The sequence below is a fragment of the Aythya ferina genome, assembly GCF_964211825.1.
Source record: "Aythya ferina genome assembly, chromosome: 1".
NCBI lineage: Eukaryota > Metazoa > Chordata > Aves > Anseriformes > Anatidae > Aythya > Aythya ferina.
This window is the reverse complement of record NC_140296.1, coordinates 137497228-137513782: the sequence shown is the minus strand read 5'-3', so window position 1 is coordinate 137513782 and position 16555 is coordinate 137497228. Positions and strand designations below refer to the sequence as shown.

General features: G+C 35.5%; 1 protein-coding gene across 7 annotated transcripts in view; it reads right to left on the bottom strand.

The window, feature by feature from the left end:
- The window catches only part of CCDC91 (coiled-coil domain containing 91), a 174155-nt gene that overhangs the window by 48074 nt on the left and 109526 nt on the right, over positions 1-16555 (bottom strand). For all 7 annotated transcript variants that reach the window (XM_084497854.1, XM_084497859.1, XM_084497860.1 and 4 more), the window contains 3 exons: positions 10740-10832; positions 10498-10566; positions 8713-8889 (listed from right to left, as the gene is read on the bottom strand). In XM_084497854.1, the coding sequence (XP_084353980.1) occupies positions 8713-8889; positions 10498-10566; positions 10740-10832 (339 nt within the window). The remainder of the gene's footprint in view (positions 1-8712; positions 8890-10497; positions 10567-10739; positions 10833-16555) is intronic.

The window sequence follows — 16555 nt, the reverse complement described above, 5'->3', positions numbered from 1 at the left end:
TTCTAGTCCTTAAAAAATACAGAAGTAAAAAAAAATTGAAACCTGTTTCAAATGCTCATAGAAATTATAAGGTTATCACATTTTTTCTTCTACAGACCACAATTCATATCCTCAATTCATATCAGATATGATCCAGTATCAACTAAATCTTCTATCAGAATAATGTTTACTAAGCAACACAGTTTGTACACAGAAAGCAAAACTAAAAACAGGTAAAAACAAACAAAACACAACCCACCCACATTTTGCATCACTTCAATAAAAACATAAAAATAAATGATGGATTAATTTATTTTTTAGATTTAATTATTAACAGGCATTCAAGCTCCTATGTCAGAAGGACTAAGTCTACCTTGTACATATGTTGTCTGATTCAGAAGAAAAGAAATACTTTGCTGCAAAACTTACAGTATTCAATTTAAAGTATTCAGTTAAAACACAATACATATTTATACAGGGATAATGGTAAAATAAGGAGAAATACATAACTTTACAAATGTTTGAGAGCTCACATGACAAGCATTTTATTGCTTTGTTTACTTTATGGGGTTAAGAAACATTTGTCAAACTGCAGTGACACCTTCTTTAAATACAAAATCTCAGAATGCTATCTTACACATTCTTGGTGTTTTACAATTCTTCACAGAAAGTATTTTTGCAGGAACTCAGTGGTATTGAAAAGATTCACTTGGAAGAACAGGTGGAATGCTAAGGTTTTAGAGGTATAAGATATTTATCCTTTTACTGCTTTTAAACCAAAACTGAATTGTACCTGCAGAACTATATTTTTCTTGCATATAAAAGTCTAAAATCCCAAATTTGAGCTGTGCAGCTATATAGCCCTCACTGTTCAGGAACGCAAATGTTGAAAATCATAATTGTGAAAGATTAAGATTATCATCTTTTTATTTATATATTTTAATTCACTTTACCAAAGAAAAATCCTGGGACAAGGGTCTCTTTCACTAAGGAACTCTGGCATGACTAACAGAAAAAAAAGTAGCAGAAAGTTACACATTATAGAAATATTCTGTTCTTATATTCTCATGGCAGCTTAATTTGTCAAAAGGTCTCAAAAGACTCTGTTTCATATTATAATGTAAACTAGTGCAGTCATTTACTCCATTAAACTCAAAGGCAAATTAGAGATCTGATAAGGTGTTATGTATTATTATGCAGAAAGTCCTACATTAGTAAATGTAGGACAAACAAAACAAGTATGTTAACAAATAATAAATGTATGTTAACTTTCCTTAATATCAGGCTACTTGCGACTTAAAAATAAAACAATATTTGAATGAAGGTCCAAATAAAAATACAATTAAGTTCTTTTAAAATAAAGTCTACTAAAAGAAGAAATCTCAAGAAAACAGAAACCACTAGAGATACATTTGTGAAAGATTATTCTATTACAACAATATTAAAATATTAAAACAATGTAAATAATTGTTTTCCATTTACAGTGACAATTTCCAAAAATTAAGAACAACCTCTGCTGTCTATGAAATTACGTATAAAAGTGAAAGCAAAGCTGTATTGCCTATTGAGGCAATAAACAAAGCATACCATAATTATGCTAGTCTTTACTCATTTATCAAGACTTAATTCAAGAGAAAAAAGGTGATACAAAATATTATTTTTTAACTTCATACACACTTACCTAGTCCAACTTTTAACCTAGCACTGTCAAGTCCACCATTAAACCATGTCCCTAAGCTCATATATCTACACATCTTTGAAGACCTCCAGGGATGGTGACTCAAACACTTCTCTGGGCAACCTGTTCCAATACTTCACAACCCTTTCAGTAAACAATTTTTTCCTAATATCCAACCTAAACCTCTCCTGGAGTAACTTGAGGCTGTTTCCCCATCTTATCAGTTGGTGCTTGGGAGAAGAGATTAACCCTCACCTCGCTATGGGCCCCTTTAAGGTAATTGTAGAGCGTGATAAGGTATCCCTGAGACTTCTTTTCTCTATGATAAACAACCCCAGCTCCATCAGCCACTCCTCATAAGACATGATTTCCTAGACCATTCACCAGCTTCGTTGCCCTTCTTCGGTCACGCTCCAGCACCTCTTGCAGTGAGGGGTTCCAAACTGAACACAGTATTTGAGTTGCAGCCTCACGAGAGCTGAGTACAGGGGGACAATCATTCCCTAGTCCTGCTGGCCATGCTATTTCTGATACAAGCTGGGATGGTTGGCCTTCTTGGCCATCTGGGTGTGCTGATGGGTCATGTTCAGCCAGCTATTGACAAATACCCCCAGGTCCCTGTTTGCCAGACAGCTTTCAAGTCACTCTTCCACCAGCCTGTAGTGCTGCATAGGGTTGTTGTGCGCCAAGTGCAGGACCCAGCACTTAGCTTTGTTGAACCTCATACTTTTGCCCTTGGCCCATCAGTCCAGCCTATCCAAATCCCTCTGCAGAGACTTCCTACCTCAAGCAGATCAACACTCATGCCCAATGTGGTGTTGATATAAAGGATCTTCTTTGCTTCCCTAAAAATTCCAAAAAGTGAAAGACAAGAATTCAGACAAGTCCATCATTGTTCTTTATATATTCCCAGTATCCAGAAGTTCAGAAAGTTTTGAATAATCCTGAATCCTCTCAGTGTACATGCTTAATTTTCCTTTATTTTTATTTTTTTGCTTTTTCCTGTTATACTATATCCACATTTAAACTTTTTCCTAAATTAGACTTTTGTTGCAATGGTAAAAATTTGCCCCTATTTCACCTTCAGCTAAAAAGGGTATAGCACTATTTGAGGTTTTAAATATTATTTTAATTTATTCAAGGGAAAGTAAAAGACTGGCTTCTCAGGAGAAGCTGAGGGTGAACACTCCACAAACTGCACTTCTTTTTTTTTTTTTTTTTTGATATCTGATCAAAGGCCTCATTCTTAATTATAGCTAAAAGTAGCTTCTTTACAAGACTTTTCATATACGTTTTCATATACGCTTGACGTCAGTTAGAAGATTAGAGTAACTAATAAAAATTTTAAAAATACTCAATTACTTAATGACAAATCACATTCAAACATATGTTAGGAATCACAACCACATAACTAGAATATAAACGTATATTTGCAGGAAGACAGAAAGAAACAGTGTACTTTATATACCAGCACTCAGTCAGTATTACAAAAAAAAACAGCAGAAAACATATAATGGTTTGCAATTTTATAGGAAAATTCTTTTGTTTCCACACAAGGATCAGGTGGCAGTACTAAATTTTATCTAGGAAATACGACCACAGACTGCAACGTTAGTGGTTTTTCAGAAAATAGTTACCCTCAAATTATAATGTTTGTGGTTATAACTATTAGAAAGCACTTCTGAAGTCAGACATGGTTAAAGTCAGCATGCAGCGGACTTTTCCAGACTTTACCAGTATATTGATGGTAATTGGTGAATGACTTCCCTGTCCTTATCTTAACCTGTGAGCCCTTCTCCATCATATTTTCTCTCCCTCTTCCTTTGAGGAGGAGGAGAGAGTGGTGTGATGAAGTTTAGCTGCCCATCAGGATGAAACCAATACAATCCAATTGTAGAAAAGAAAGCTTGTTCTTTAATCATAGAGCCAGTACTTTCATATTTTCACTTACATATGACTGTGTGGAAATCCCTAAGACATTCAATACAAAATTGATTCAGACTTGCCAAAACTATTAAAAGAAGCACTCCCTTAAGCACATGAGCATGAATACCAAACAAAGTTTTAATAACATAGCAGGTAAGCAGCCATTAATTTTTCAGAATTAAGCACTGTGTGTTCTAGATTTTCTGTTTTTACCTTCTGAGAAATGACATTATACTAGAACTCATAACCTCATGGAAAAACCTTAAACATACTTTAAAGTCCATAGAGTACAAAATAATTTTCAACTAATCAAGCTTTTTCAGGTATTTGGATGTTTGCCAGTAAAATTATATTAGATATTCTAAAATAATAACATAGAAATTATAGTGTTGCATGGAATAACAACACAGAAACCCGCAGGAGTATGAGTTGAATGTTTGAAGACTTGCTCAGAAAAGACTACTGGGAGCTTTTTCTCTTTTTTTTCTCAAACCTTTTAGTTTTGTACAAAAGTATTTTTTCTTCATATATCTCGGTATATCTCAGTTGTGGCTTGGCTGAACGAAACTACAGTCTAAGTTTTCTTGAAATACTTTCCCACTAGTAAGATCATTTTGCCTTAGTGCTTTTGCTCATGTCCAAGAGGAAGCAGATTTTATGTTACTTCCTTTAATAAAGTTTGTTTTTTTTTTCCTCCTTTCTAATTATTTGCAGTCTTCAAAACATGTTAGTCTATTGTATATCTCCTGCATGGATTATGGAAATGATGAATTCAGGCTTGTTTTCCCTTGAGAATCAGTGTAAACTGCAGTAGATTATACATAACATTTTAAGTATAAGCCTTCAGGAAATGACCAAGGTGATTCTTTGTTTTGAGTGCTTTTTGGAGAGTTATTAGTTTCAAGCTATGTCATGGAGTTGAAACTCCAAGGCTCACCCCTCAGCTCCTAGCTTTCATTTCACTTTTAATTATTTTTTTTTAAGACCAAAATTGTGATGCATAAATTGTCTTTAACATCTTAACTTTTTTTTCTTCCAGATTTCACCCCATTTATGTAACTAAGTACTTAGCTCTGTGAAATTTTAACACTACTATACAGAAAGCTACAGACAGCTCTCTGCAAGGTAGTGTTATGGCTACTGTAGCTACTGTTATAGCTACTCTGCATTAACCTAATTATAAACTGAATATATATGGCCTTCCTACTTCATTGAAATTTGTATTGATCTTCTCATATTCCCAAAGAATTTTTGGCTTTTTTTTTTTTTCCAAATAATCTTTGATCATTGTCTCTTTCACTTGGAGCTTCCTTGCAATTTTAAATTCTATAGGAAAAGCTTCAGCTTCAATCAAATTTATAGATTCTCTTTATCTACAGGGCAACCACTGCTTTATTCAAAAAAAAAGTATTCTAGATAATACATTCTAGTGGGAGAATTTTCTATTTCAAGCATTCCTCTTGACACAGAGAACAACTATATATATTAAACCTTCCCTGCAGGGAAGTTACCAGTGGGAAAACAAACAAACAAACAAAAACACTACCAAACCAACCAACCAACCAACAAAAAGAACATACAATGTATCAAAAATAGAATAAAAATACTGAAGACATTCCAGCCTACGTTTAGTCTGCTAAACATATGAACTTCTCACCTATAATAATTTCTAATGTGCTGTAAAAGGATCATGAAGTAACTGTGCAAATGCATGTTATCTTTAATTAAAAGACTACTTGCTTCTCTCAAGAATGAAAGCTTATTATACCCAATTAAAAATGTAATCCCACCCTCCTCAAACCTGAGGACCATTGTCTGAATAAAAACAAGGTATTTTTTCTAAAAGCACTAAGCACCTGGATAACACATGTATAAAACCTGCAGGTGCTGCCAAACTCAACTGAAAGGAATCAGATTTACGGACTTTCCTTACAGCCTCTGGAGACAGTATTCTGGAAAAAAAAAACTTTTCTATTTTAGGAAAAAAAAAAAAAAAAAGGAGAGAGAGAAAAAAAGAAAGACAGACTTGTAAATATAAATATATCTTTTATTTCTCACACATAGATTCTTTCCTTTGGTGATAATTTGAAAAAAGATAAACTAAAAGGAGATAGTTTTGTTAAAAACAAGTCAGGCTTCTCTTTCCTTGCTTGATTTCTCCAAAGTTCCAAACTCATGCATTGGTGAGAAAACATTTTTTTTCTTGAAATAACAATAATGCTCCTAAAGCTATTTTTACATGCTTAATTCCAAAAGGAGAGATTGTTGAATGTTCACTTACATTCATCTAAACTCAATTGTTTCATTACTTGATACTAAACATAATAATAGTATCTGGTGACAAATCTGAAGCAGGAAGCACAAAATATTATACAAGAGAGCATGAAAAATCAAATGAGGCAAGTGTTATGTTACCGCAATTTTACATTTCATTGTCCAAAATGTTAGACTGTGTTTTACTTTTGGCAATTACAGAGCTGACTTGACAGATTATGTTTTTTAAACAATAATTGCGAGACAGTGAATAGTTCAGTTATACCTCTTGAAAGAAAAATCTTAAGGAAAAAGTGTAAATATGTTGAGTACAAGGCTTAAAAATAAAATGTAAGCAGACAAACTGCTTGTCTGTAGTTCCAAGTGTTTTTCAGCACTAAACCAAAGACACATCTGACACCTTAGGATCTTTCACATTAGCTCTGTAGGACATTTGTTGTCAGATTTACAGAACTCTAGTAGCTGTAGTATGTTTATAAGAGTAACAACAGAAGAAGGCAAGCCATTTCTTGGCAGAGGTAACAAGAAAATTTTTGTAAGAAACAACATTCTATGTGAAAGACCATCCTCCCTAAAGAACTTGCACTCATTAATCAGAGATTAAAGAGATTAACTTCAAACACACTATATTTTTATATGAGAGAACTTTGGAAATCTCAAGAAAAATCTGCATTTTACTTAAGTGAATGTATTCAGATCAGGTATTTGAAAAATGAACCTAATTTAAAGGAGAAATCATCATATATTGTAACTAAGAGAAATCATTCCTGTTACTATCAAAGTTGTCAGAGCTACTCAGTATTAAAAAATGAATTAATTAATGCCACATCAGGAGCAAGATATTTAGTAAAGGAGAATTAATCACAACATTCTCCAGTAACTCAGCATCATAATAAGAACATTATACTCCAATACTTCAATACCATCAATCATTTGATCAGCTAGCATCCTAATCTGAACAAAAAAATGCCCTCTTGAAGGCCTGGATTTCTTCCTCAGAAAAGCAGTGATATCAGAGTATACTTATGATTTTATCTGAAAGAATGCATTAATCCATACTAAATTACTAACATTATCCTGCTCTGTTATCAAACTTTAAAGACATATCAAAAATAAGAAGTCCAGGAAAATATTCCACAAGGAACATAAACCTAGCCTGAGTCACTACATTAACTTATTCTTCCACTCTCCCATCCTCAAGACATTTTACATGCTCCCCAAATCCATAAAAATAGAACCTTGGCTGATTGGCTGACCTCACAGAACCAGTCATGGGACCCCTTCACCCAAAAATGCTCAGGATGCCTCAGAACTCTTCTTAAACTTCTTATTCTACAGACAGTGGGTTTTGTTCAAGGCACATAGATTTCCACAGTAAATTACAGGACACAGAACTATCTGCCTTAGGGACATCACTAAACAGCACATGAAATTAATAGCACATTGTTAATTCCTCCTCCTATTAATCTCTTCAAGTTCCACATGCTATAAAACTGCAGTCTTTTTCTTTACTGTAGTACACAACTACTTTATTGCTCATAAGGGAGACTTTTTGTTAACAGCTCCTCCACACCACGGTAAACAATTCTTATTCTGGTTAGTCTAAATGATTCCTATTGTAACAAAACCATGAGCAATATTTCTTAGTTTAAATTTAGCTTTGAAGTCACCTGCTTATCTTTTTTGTTGTAAAGAGCTTGAGTGCTTGAACGATTATCATTATAGCAAAATTACTACATTGAAAACTGACATCTTATCTGTTGATAACCTTACATGCAAAAAACTACATACAAAGTAAAATCATTTTATTTACTCTAGAAATGTACGTAACACAGATGCAGAGTATAATAATGGCTTTGCACCAAAAGATAACTTGCTGAATTTAGTTAGGTTTGAGATTAATATTTCTGTTAAATACTTGAAAAGGAAATGTAAAGTTCTGTTAAATGCTGGAAAGGGATCTGTTTCCAAAGAGTATGATATGCTATTTTACTTCTGTTTACTTCAAATTCAAAACTAGTTGTTGTTATTATTCAGGAGACCTTGTTAATTAAAAAATACAGCAACGTATAATTCTAACATCTGGATGAAACATATCTTCAATATGTTTCAATATCTTCAATATGCCTGAAGAATTTTCAACAAGTAGGTCACCAACAAAACAGACTGTTCCCCCAAATATTTCCAACAGCAGAGACTACAAAATTAACTTTTGGAAGAGTAATTTAGCTGCTATTGTAATATACTTAATTTGTAACTCCTGATGTCCAGTTAAATACAATACTGGCAATTGAGAGGGAATGTCTTTCTTAATTTGTGTTGTGATACACAATTGTCCTTATAGTAGCATCTCTCTAAGAAATAACTCTAGAAACACTTGTGTCTTGTTAATGTTTTATGTTTCCAATTTTGATAACCCTCTTTATTTTGTACCTGCTCAATTTTTGTCTAAGAAAAACATCTTTTTCTAAGAGAGACAATGGAATTCCATGATAATAAGGAATAGACGTAACTTCTTTTCAATATATATACAATAGTCACATAAACCATCTACAACATAGGTGCCAGTATCTGAGCTAGTTGTCTTGAGTTGACTTTTTGAAGTCATTGGTGAAAAACAGGCAGTTGCAGTGCACAATTCATCTCATTTCAATACACATGCCTGAAAAGGTCACAGGAGTTAATTTTCTGAATGTGCCAAATTCTGTCCGTACACAGTCTAGATGAAGGTAAATAAGAAGACTGCAGTTCATTTCAAATATCACAAAGGTGCAGTGATAAATAACATATCAAGAAATACTACCACAACATTACAAAGACATTAAGCACACTGAGCAGGTCCAAAATGTACTAACTTGATTATGTTTTCTTTGCTCTTGTATTGCTTCTCGAACAGCCTGGGCAATTTTCTCTTTATGTCTGTCACGTTCTGCTTCCCACATTTTTCTTTCTTCTTCATGAATCTTCTCCATATTTCTCCTTTCCTCCTCTACTGCTTTCAGAACAGCCTCCTCCACTATTTTTTTTTCAGTCTCCAAAGAAAGCAGAAATAAATGATGAAAATAGACAACATGGGTGCAAAACTCGTATGTATTTCTTCTTCTAGTGAGATTAATCAGTTGGCAAGACATAAGACAAATATTTCTACTTCTAAACTATGAACTTAAATCTATTTTACAGTGCTACTAAGCAGGTATTACCACTGGACAACGACTTGGCAGTTAACGGAATTAAAGAGCTGCAAGCATAGATCTTAAATCCCCACCTAGTGAATACACTGTATCATAATTAGCTTGATTAATGTGAACACAAAAATCATGGAGCAGAAACCATGTTAGTGTAGGTGATATTTAATCACACATCATGGACCTCCTACAGGAGGCTCTTATCTCCAAGTATTTAACAAAAAGTCCAAAGGCAGCCTGAACACTGTCTTTGTCAAAGTATCCAAAACATACTTAACTATGTCTTCCATCCCAAAGCTCCTTAGCTACTTAAGCTAAAAAACACTGTTCATCTTTTTTTTTTTTTCCAATGTCTATATTCAAACATCACATGAAATCTTCAGAAGAAACACATTGAATTTGAAGTAACAAGGACAATGCACTGCTCTATATGTGCTGAACCATTCACAAATATATTTATCAGAAAGACTATACATCATTGCATAACATCTACAAATAAGTAACATCAGCCTGAATTTCAAAACAAACATTGGCTGAAAACCCCCTTCCACATTTTAATGAGCTTATAGGTCAGTGCAATGTCCTTCGGTGGTGATCTTGGAACTACTCAAGTAAAGTTATAAATAGCAATAAATATTGGGTTCCTCAAATACCTACACTTACTAATAAAATGGTTTCTTGTAGTTCATTGGAATCTTTTTTTTTTATTTGACATTTATAACATATAATAAAAATGTAAGCAAAAATAAAAAGGCCCTATTAAGATATTTTATTACACACACATTTTTCCCCTAGATATCAATCACCTAACATATGGTTTCTGTGTTACTGAGTGTTATTCAGAGAGGTGCTCAGACATCATGTGTATACCATAAATGAAGATACACATGACATTCTACTATAGCCTAACTGTGCTAGCTACATTGCTCATTTTCCCAGATCATTACAAACAACTAAAATTTTATACTGGATTTTATACCCGCATTAGAAATTAAACATAGTTTGTTGAAATGTTCATATTTCTAGGTGATTTCAAATATCTATCCTCATTGAAAATCACCATATTTAACAGAAGTTAAATAAGGCACAATGCTGTCTTAAGATCATCAATTGACCTTTCCACCTGGCTCTTCAAATGAAAAGATACTGATGTTGTTAATTGAAAGACCATGAAAACAGACGTTTAGGTAACATGAACAACTGAACTGCAACCTTCTGACTTGTAATAAATAAATTCAGAGGCTAACTTAAATAGAAGAAAGTAGGCTACATAGACTATCTCTATGAAGCGTAAGATAGAGCAGATGTATTAATCCTTTCTAGATCTAGACTTTCATTTAAATACAGATGAGAACATAACATTTGACAAATTTGGTTATGAGATGACTTACTGAACTTAGCATTCATGACACATATGTAATTCAAAATGAACATTTACTACTTAACAAGAGATACCTGCATAGCAGCTGCCACAGTTTCCTTACTTCTTTCTCTTTCTTCATCCAAACATTTGTCCAGCACTTCCTGTGAATATTATGAAAAGTTAAACTGCAGCACACAATAGAGGAGTGGCTAAAAATCATTTCAGTCTATTGCTTGAGAAACCTTCTTTTTCCTGTCAATAACTGTGGCAGGATCATTCCACAGAAATTCTACAGAGCAGACCAGATTCCTTTTTTTGCAAATAAAAGCAGTACCTTATGTTTTTGTGACTGTTGCATCAAAGCTTCTTCTATCTTTTCTGAAAAGACTTCCTTCTCTGCTTCCAAAATGTCAAGAAGTCTCTGATGCTATTGGGAGAAAACATCCATATTATTTTAACAATAGTCTGCTAGAAAAAACAGATAAGAAGACATAAGAAGACATCCAAGAGACATAGGTTTACTGGTTGCTTTTAAAAAAAAATCAAAACTTAGATTCAATTAAATGAAATATACAGTGCTACTTTAATTGATTTGGTGACAACAGAAACTTATGATAATTAGCTTCCTGATTATCTAATATTTTCTTAGAAATGAAGCTGAAAAAAACCACAACACTACATAAAGCAACAGTTCTTACAGAATTTATAAGGATGGTCTAAACAATCACACATTTTAAATTTAAAAAGAGTGTACCACCTCTGAAAAATGTAGATGGAGGACTGGTAACAACAGAAATGGAGAAGGATGAGGTACTTAACAACTTCTTTGCCTCAGACTTCACTGGCAGTCAGGTTTCCCACATCCCTCAAGTCCCTGAACTTCTAGGCGGGGGCTGGGGGAGCAGAGTCCCTCCCACTATAAGCAAAGAGCAGATTCAGGATCTCCTGATGCAGCTGAACAGCTACAAGTCTATGGGGCCTGATGACATCCATCCCAGGGTTCTGAGGGAAGTGGCTGATGTAGCTGCCAAGCCACTCTCCATCATATTAGAAAAGTCATGGCAGTCAGATGGAAGTCCCCAGTGATTGAAAAAAGGGAAACAGCACTCCCATTTTTAAAAAGGGTGGAAAGGAAGAACCAGAGAACTACAGACCAGTGAGTTTCACCTCTGTTCCTGGCAAGATCATGGAACTGATCCTCCTGGAAGCAATGTTAAAGCACATGCAAGACCAGGAGGTGATCCGAGACATCCAGTATCGCTTCTACAAGGGTAAATCATGCCTGACCAATCTGGTGGCCTTCTATGATTGAGTGACTGGATCAATTGACAAGGGAAGACTGACTGATGTCATTTATCTGGACTTCTGTAAGGCTTTTGACACAGTCCCACATGACATCCTGATTTCTAAATTGGAGAGAGATGGATTTGAAGGGTGGACCATTTGGTGGATAAGGTTGAAGGTTGCACCCAGAGAGTAGTGGTCAATAGCTCTATGGCCCGGTGAAGGCCGGTGACAAGCAGTGTCCCTCAGGGGTCTGTCTTGGGACCAGTGCTTTTCAATATCTTCATCAATGACATAGATGATGGGATTGAGTGCACCCTCAGCAAGTTTGCAGACGACACCAAGCTGAGTGGTGCAGCTAATACAACAGAAGGAAGGGATGCCATCCAAAGGGACATGGACAAGCTGGAGAAGTGGGCCCACATGAACTGAATGAGATTCAACAAGTCCAAGTACAAGGTGCTGCACCTGGTATGGGGCAATCCCAGGTATGAGTACAGACTGGGAGAAGAACCTACTGACAGCAGCCCTGCAGAGAGGGATTTGGAGGTTCTGGTAGATGAGAAGCTCGACAAGAGCCAGCAGTGTGCACTTGTAGCCCAGAAGGCCAACTGTGTTCTGGACTGCATCAACAGAGGGGTGGCCAGCAGGTCAAGGGAGGTGATTATTCCCCTCTACTCTGCCCTTGAGAGGCCCCACTTGGAGAACTGCATCTAGCTCTGGGGCCCCCAGTACAAGAAAGAAGTGGACCTGTTAGAGCAAGTCCAGAGAAGGGATACAAAGATGATCATAGGACTGGAGCATCTCTCCTATGAAGGGAGGCTGTAAGAGCTGAGGATATTCAGCCTGGAGAAGAGACAGCTCTGGGGAGGCCTCATTGCAGCCTTTCAATACTTAAAGGGTTCCTATAAAAAGAATGGAGAGGGACTCTTTACTTGTGTAGATAATGATAGGGGGGATGGTTTTAAACTGAAAAAGAGGAGATTTAGATTGGATATTAGGAAGAAGCTCTTTACTCAGAGGGTGGTGAGACACAGGAACAGGGTGCCCAGAGAAGTTGTGGATGGCCCATCCCTGGAGGTATTCAAGGCCAGGCTGAATGAGGCCCTGAGCTACCTGATCTAGTGGGTGGCATCCCTCCCTATGGCAGTGGGGTTGAAACTGGATGGTCTTTGAGGTCTCTTCCAACCCAAGCCATTCTATGATTCTATGATTGAAACAGTTCATTTAAACAGCTGCAAAATTTAAATTATGTTTGTCCTACACCTCTCATATATACATACAGCAGAAAGCAAATGTATTTTTTTTTTAGCCATTCATGATACCATGCACTTTGAAAGCCAGGGGATGACAGCATATGTGAATGCTGCTTCTAGTTTTCTTGTAATCTGAAACAGGTTTCAGGGAGAGAATGAATACTGAAATAAAGTGGTTCAGTAGTCTATATGTAGCTGTACAGTCTGTCACTGTTTCTAAACACAATCCGTTTATCTGCTTTTCAATAAACCAAGTAAAGCAACTGAAATACGTGCATTTTGTCTATAAGAACTGAGCTGTTTTCCAGAGTTAAAAAGAATTACTGGAAATTACTGATGCTGTGTATTTCTCAAAAGATAATTAATAGCAAATCAGTGTATTTTATTACATGTCATTTAAGAGATGATTATAACCTTAAAATGAAAGTATAGTATCAATACAACACAATATTTTACAAAATCACAAACAATAAAGTGTAACATTTATTTATATGAATAAAAATGTATGCATAGAACATAACACTTCTACACAAACACTTATGAAGGCAAACACCCCTTTCACCAGCATTACCAAAAACCTGCAATTTCAGTTTCATTAATTTTATTCCTTTCTAATTTTAAGTGTCTCCAAGGGCACTTAGAAATATATTACTGAACTGCAATAATATGTTCTGGAAAATATTTTTACATTTGAAGAATAGAATAGAAAACTTTTGGACTGTTTTATAAAATAAAACACCTATCTGCCTTTCCAGGATAAACATGTAAAGAGGTATTTCCTTATGAATTTACTTAAAATTGTTCTGAATAGAGGAGACGCATTCTAATGGAAAACACCTGTCGAAGAAGCAGTGAAATTCACATCATGGTTATACTAAATAATGTGTAACTAACTTTTCTTGTAGACTTATCTTCAGATATTATATTTAATTATCAGGGCACATACACAAACTTTTTTTCCAGTAACTCAAAGGTGAAAAAAATAAATGATTAATTTTGTTAGCTAGATAATCTCTGTTGTTCTTCACTTGACTGCGCAGATGACAAATCTGTTACTTCACATTTATTTAAAAGAATGACACAACAGAAGACAAACACATGCAAATATTGAATCAGATACTTACCACAAATCAAAGTTCACTGGTGTTAATTAAAAGAGTTAAATTTTACTGGTTTCAGTTAAGAATCATAGACAGATTCTCTAAGGAGTACTTGTTAGAGAAAATCACCTCTATTTTTAAAATGCCTAGAAGAGAACAGCAGTCAACGCTTTCAGCAAGATTAGAATTACTAATGTAACACATGCTAGTGTTTAATTTCAACTTAATTGACCATCAGAGCTTGAGGTTACATATGATGACTGTGTATTTCAATTTGCCATAATGGACCAGCTTCCTTATGTATTTTACAGCGTTCTCCATGGGATCACAATTTTCAGCCTTTAAACCAGTGCAATTTTAGAAATTTTATTTACATATGTATAAGAAAACATACAAGCCTATCCTGGAAGTTCTGAGACACTGCAGAGATTTGCACTGATACTATATACAACATTTTAGGTTGGATATTAGGAAGAAGTTCTTTACTGAAAGGGTTGTTAGGCATTGGAATAGGCTGTCCAGGGATGTGGTTGAGTCACCATCCCTGCAGTCTTTAAAAGAAGTTTAGATGTAAAGCTTAGTGATATGGTTTAGTGGAGGACTGGTTAGTGTTAGGTCAGAGGTCGGACTAGGTGATCTTGGAGGTCTCTTCCAACCTAGACAATTCTGTGATTCTCTGATGTCTACACTGACAGTGGAGTCAACTAATGTCTATTCTCCCTGCAGATGGAGTAGAGACCTTCACTATTACAGTCTTCTGTGTGACTCTAACCTAACTACACATAAGTTTACTTTTCATAACCCTACGGTAGGCCACAATCCTAAATACAGATGTATAGGCCACAAACCTAAATACAGATGTATATTTGGATATACAACTATATCCAAAGATTATCTGTACAAAACATCAAATTGTTACACCAGGCAGCTGCTATAGCAAGGAGGAGTTGAACAACACATGGATGCATCCATCAAATTCAATCAGTTCTATGGAGAGACAGTGTATCAAGCAAAAGGAGAGGTAGACAGCAGTATAATATAAATAATTATGCTTCTTTTGGAAGTAGAAAGGGAAATACAATATACCACTTTTCCTCACCAACATCTACAAAAAAAAAAGGTTGCCTAATGAGTAAGGATAAAATAAATAGCAAAGCTGCTGTAACTGCCATTTACAGTATAATCACTTTTAGTTTAGATTTCCTGTTTCCTTAGTAGATTAGAAAATCTACATGCATTGCATTTTTAGTTTTATGGAATTCACAGAAGTTTTTTAAGAATGGTAATTGCATATAAAAACAGATGTGTTTTTTCACAGAATCATAGAATCATTAATGTTGGAAAAGACCTCCACAATCATCTGGTCCAACCATCCCCCTGAAAGAAATGTCTTCTAAATTCCAACCTAAAACTCCCCTAGTGCAACTTGAGGTCATTCCCTCTTGTCCTGTTGCTAATTATCTGTGAGAAGAGGCTGACACCCAGCTCCCCACACCTTCCTTTGAGGTACCCATAGAGAGCAATGAGGACTCCCCTGAGCCTCCTCTTCTCCAGACTAAACAATCCCAGTTCTTCACAGGACTTGTGTTCCAGGCCCTTCACCAGCTTCGTAGCCCTTCTCTGGACATATTCCATGGCTTCGATGTCCTTCTTGTAGTGAGGGGCCCAAAACTGAACACAGTACTCGAGGTGTGGCCTCACCAGAGCTGAGTACAGGAGGACGATCACCTCCCTGATCCTGCTGGTTACACTATTCCACATACAAGCCAGGATGCTGTTGGCCTTCTTGGCTGCCTGGGTACACTGCTGGCTCAGATTGCTGACTCGTTCATGTTTCAAGATGTTACAGGTAAGTATTACAAATACATTTATAATGCTATAAGATAATGACTTCTGGAATATTTCAGTGCAACTTCCTTTACATTACTTAGCTTCCTCAAATATCATGGAAATATAGATTACAATTTGATCAGGATTGCAAGCCTGTTGTGACTAGCTTGGCATGTCCTTTCCTATTATAAGGTAAATGTTTATTCATTTGGAATAATCCCTCCATAAATGGTTACCTTCATATCTTAACTTCCAGAAGTTCATGTATCATTATGAATGTTGCAACAGCTGTCCATACAACCCAGTAAAGCAAATTCTGTTGTACTAGAGCTGAAGAAATCTCTTGAAGAACCGGTTACTTGGCCTCAAAATTTGTATTGAGGCCTACCAGTTTTATTTTTCAGAGAGAAACATACTTTCAGCTATTACATTACATAAATTATATGAAAAGAATTAGGTACCTGGAAATAGACAATGTAGAATAAAATAGTTTGAACCTCTTTTCCCTGAAACAGGACTTGAATCCAGAAAATCTGTATAGCATAGTTAGCATAGGCACAACAAAATGAAAGTTGCCATTTTGCATTTACTAACTGATTTAATTACTTATCAAGAACTTTTTTCCAACGCTGTGCCCCACGGTAGTATTAACCCTTACACAGAGCCATGGAATCTCCTTG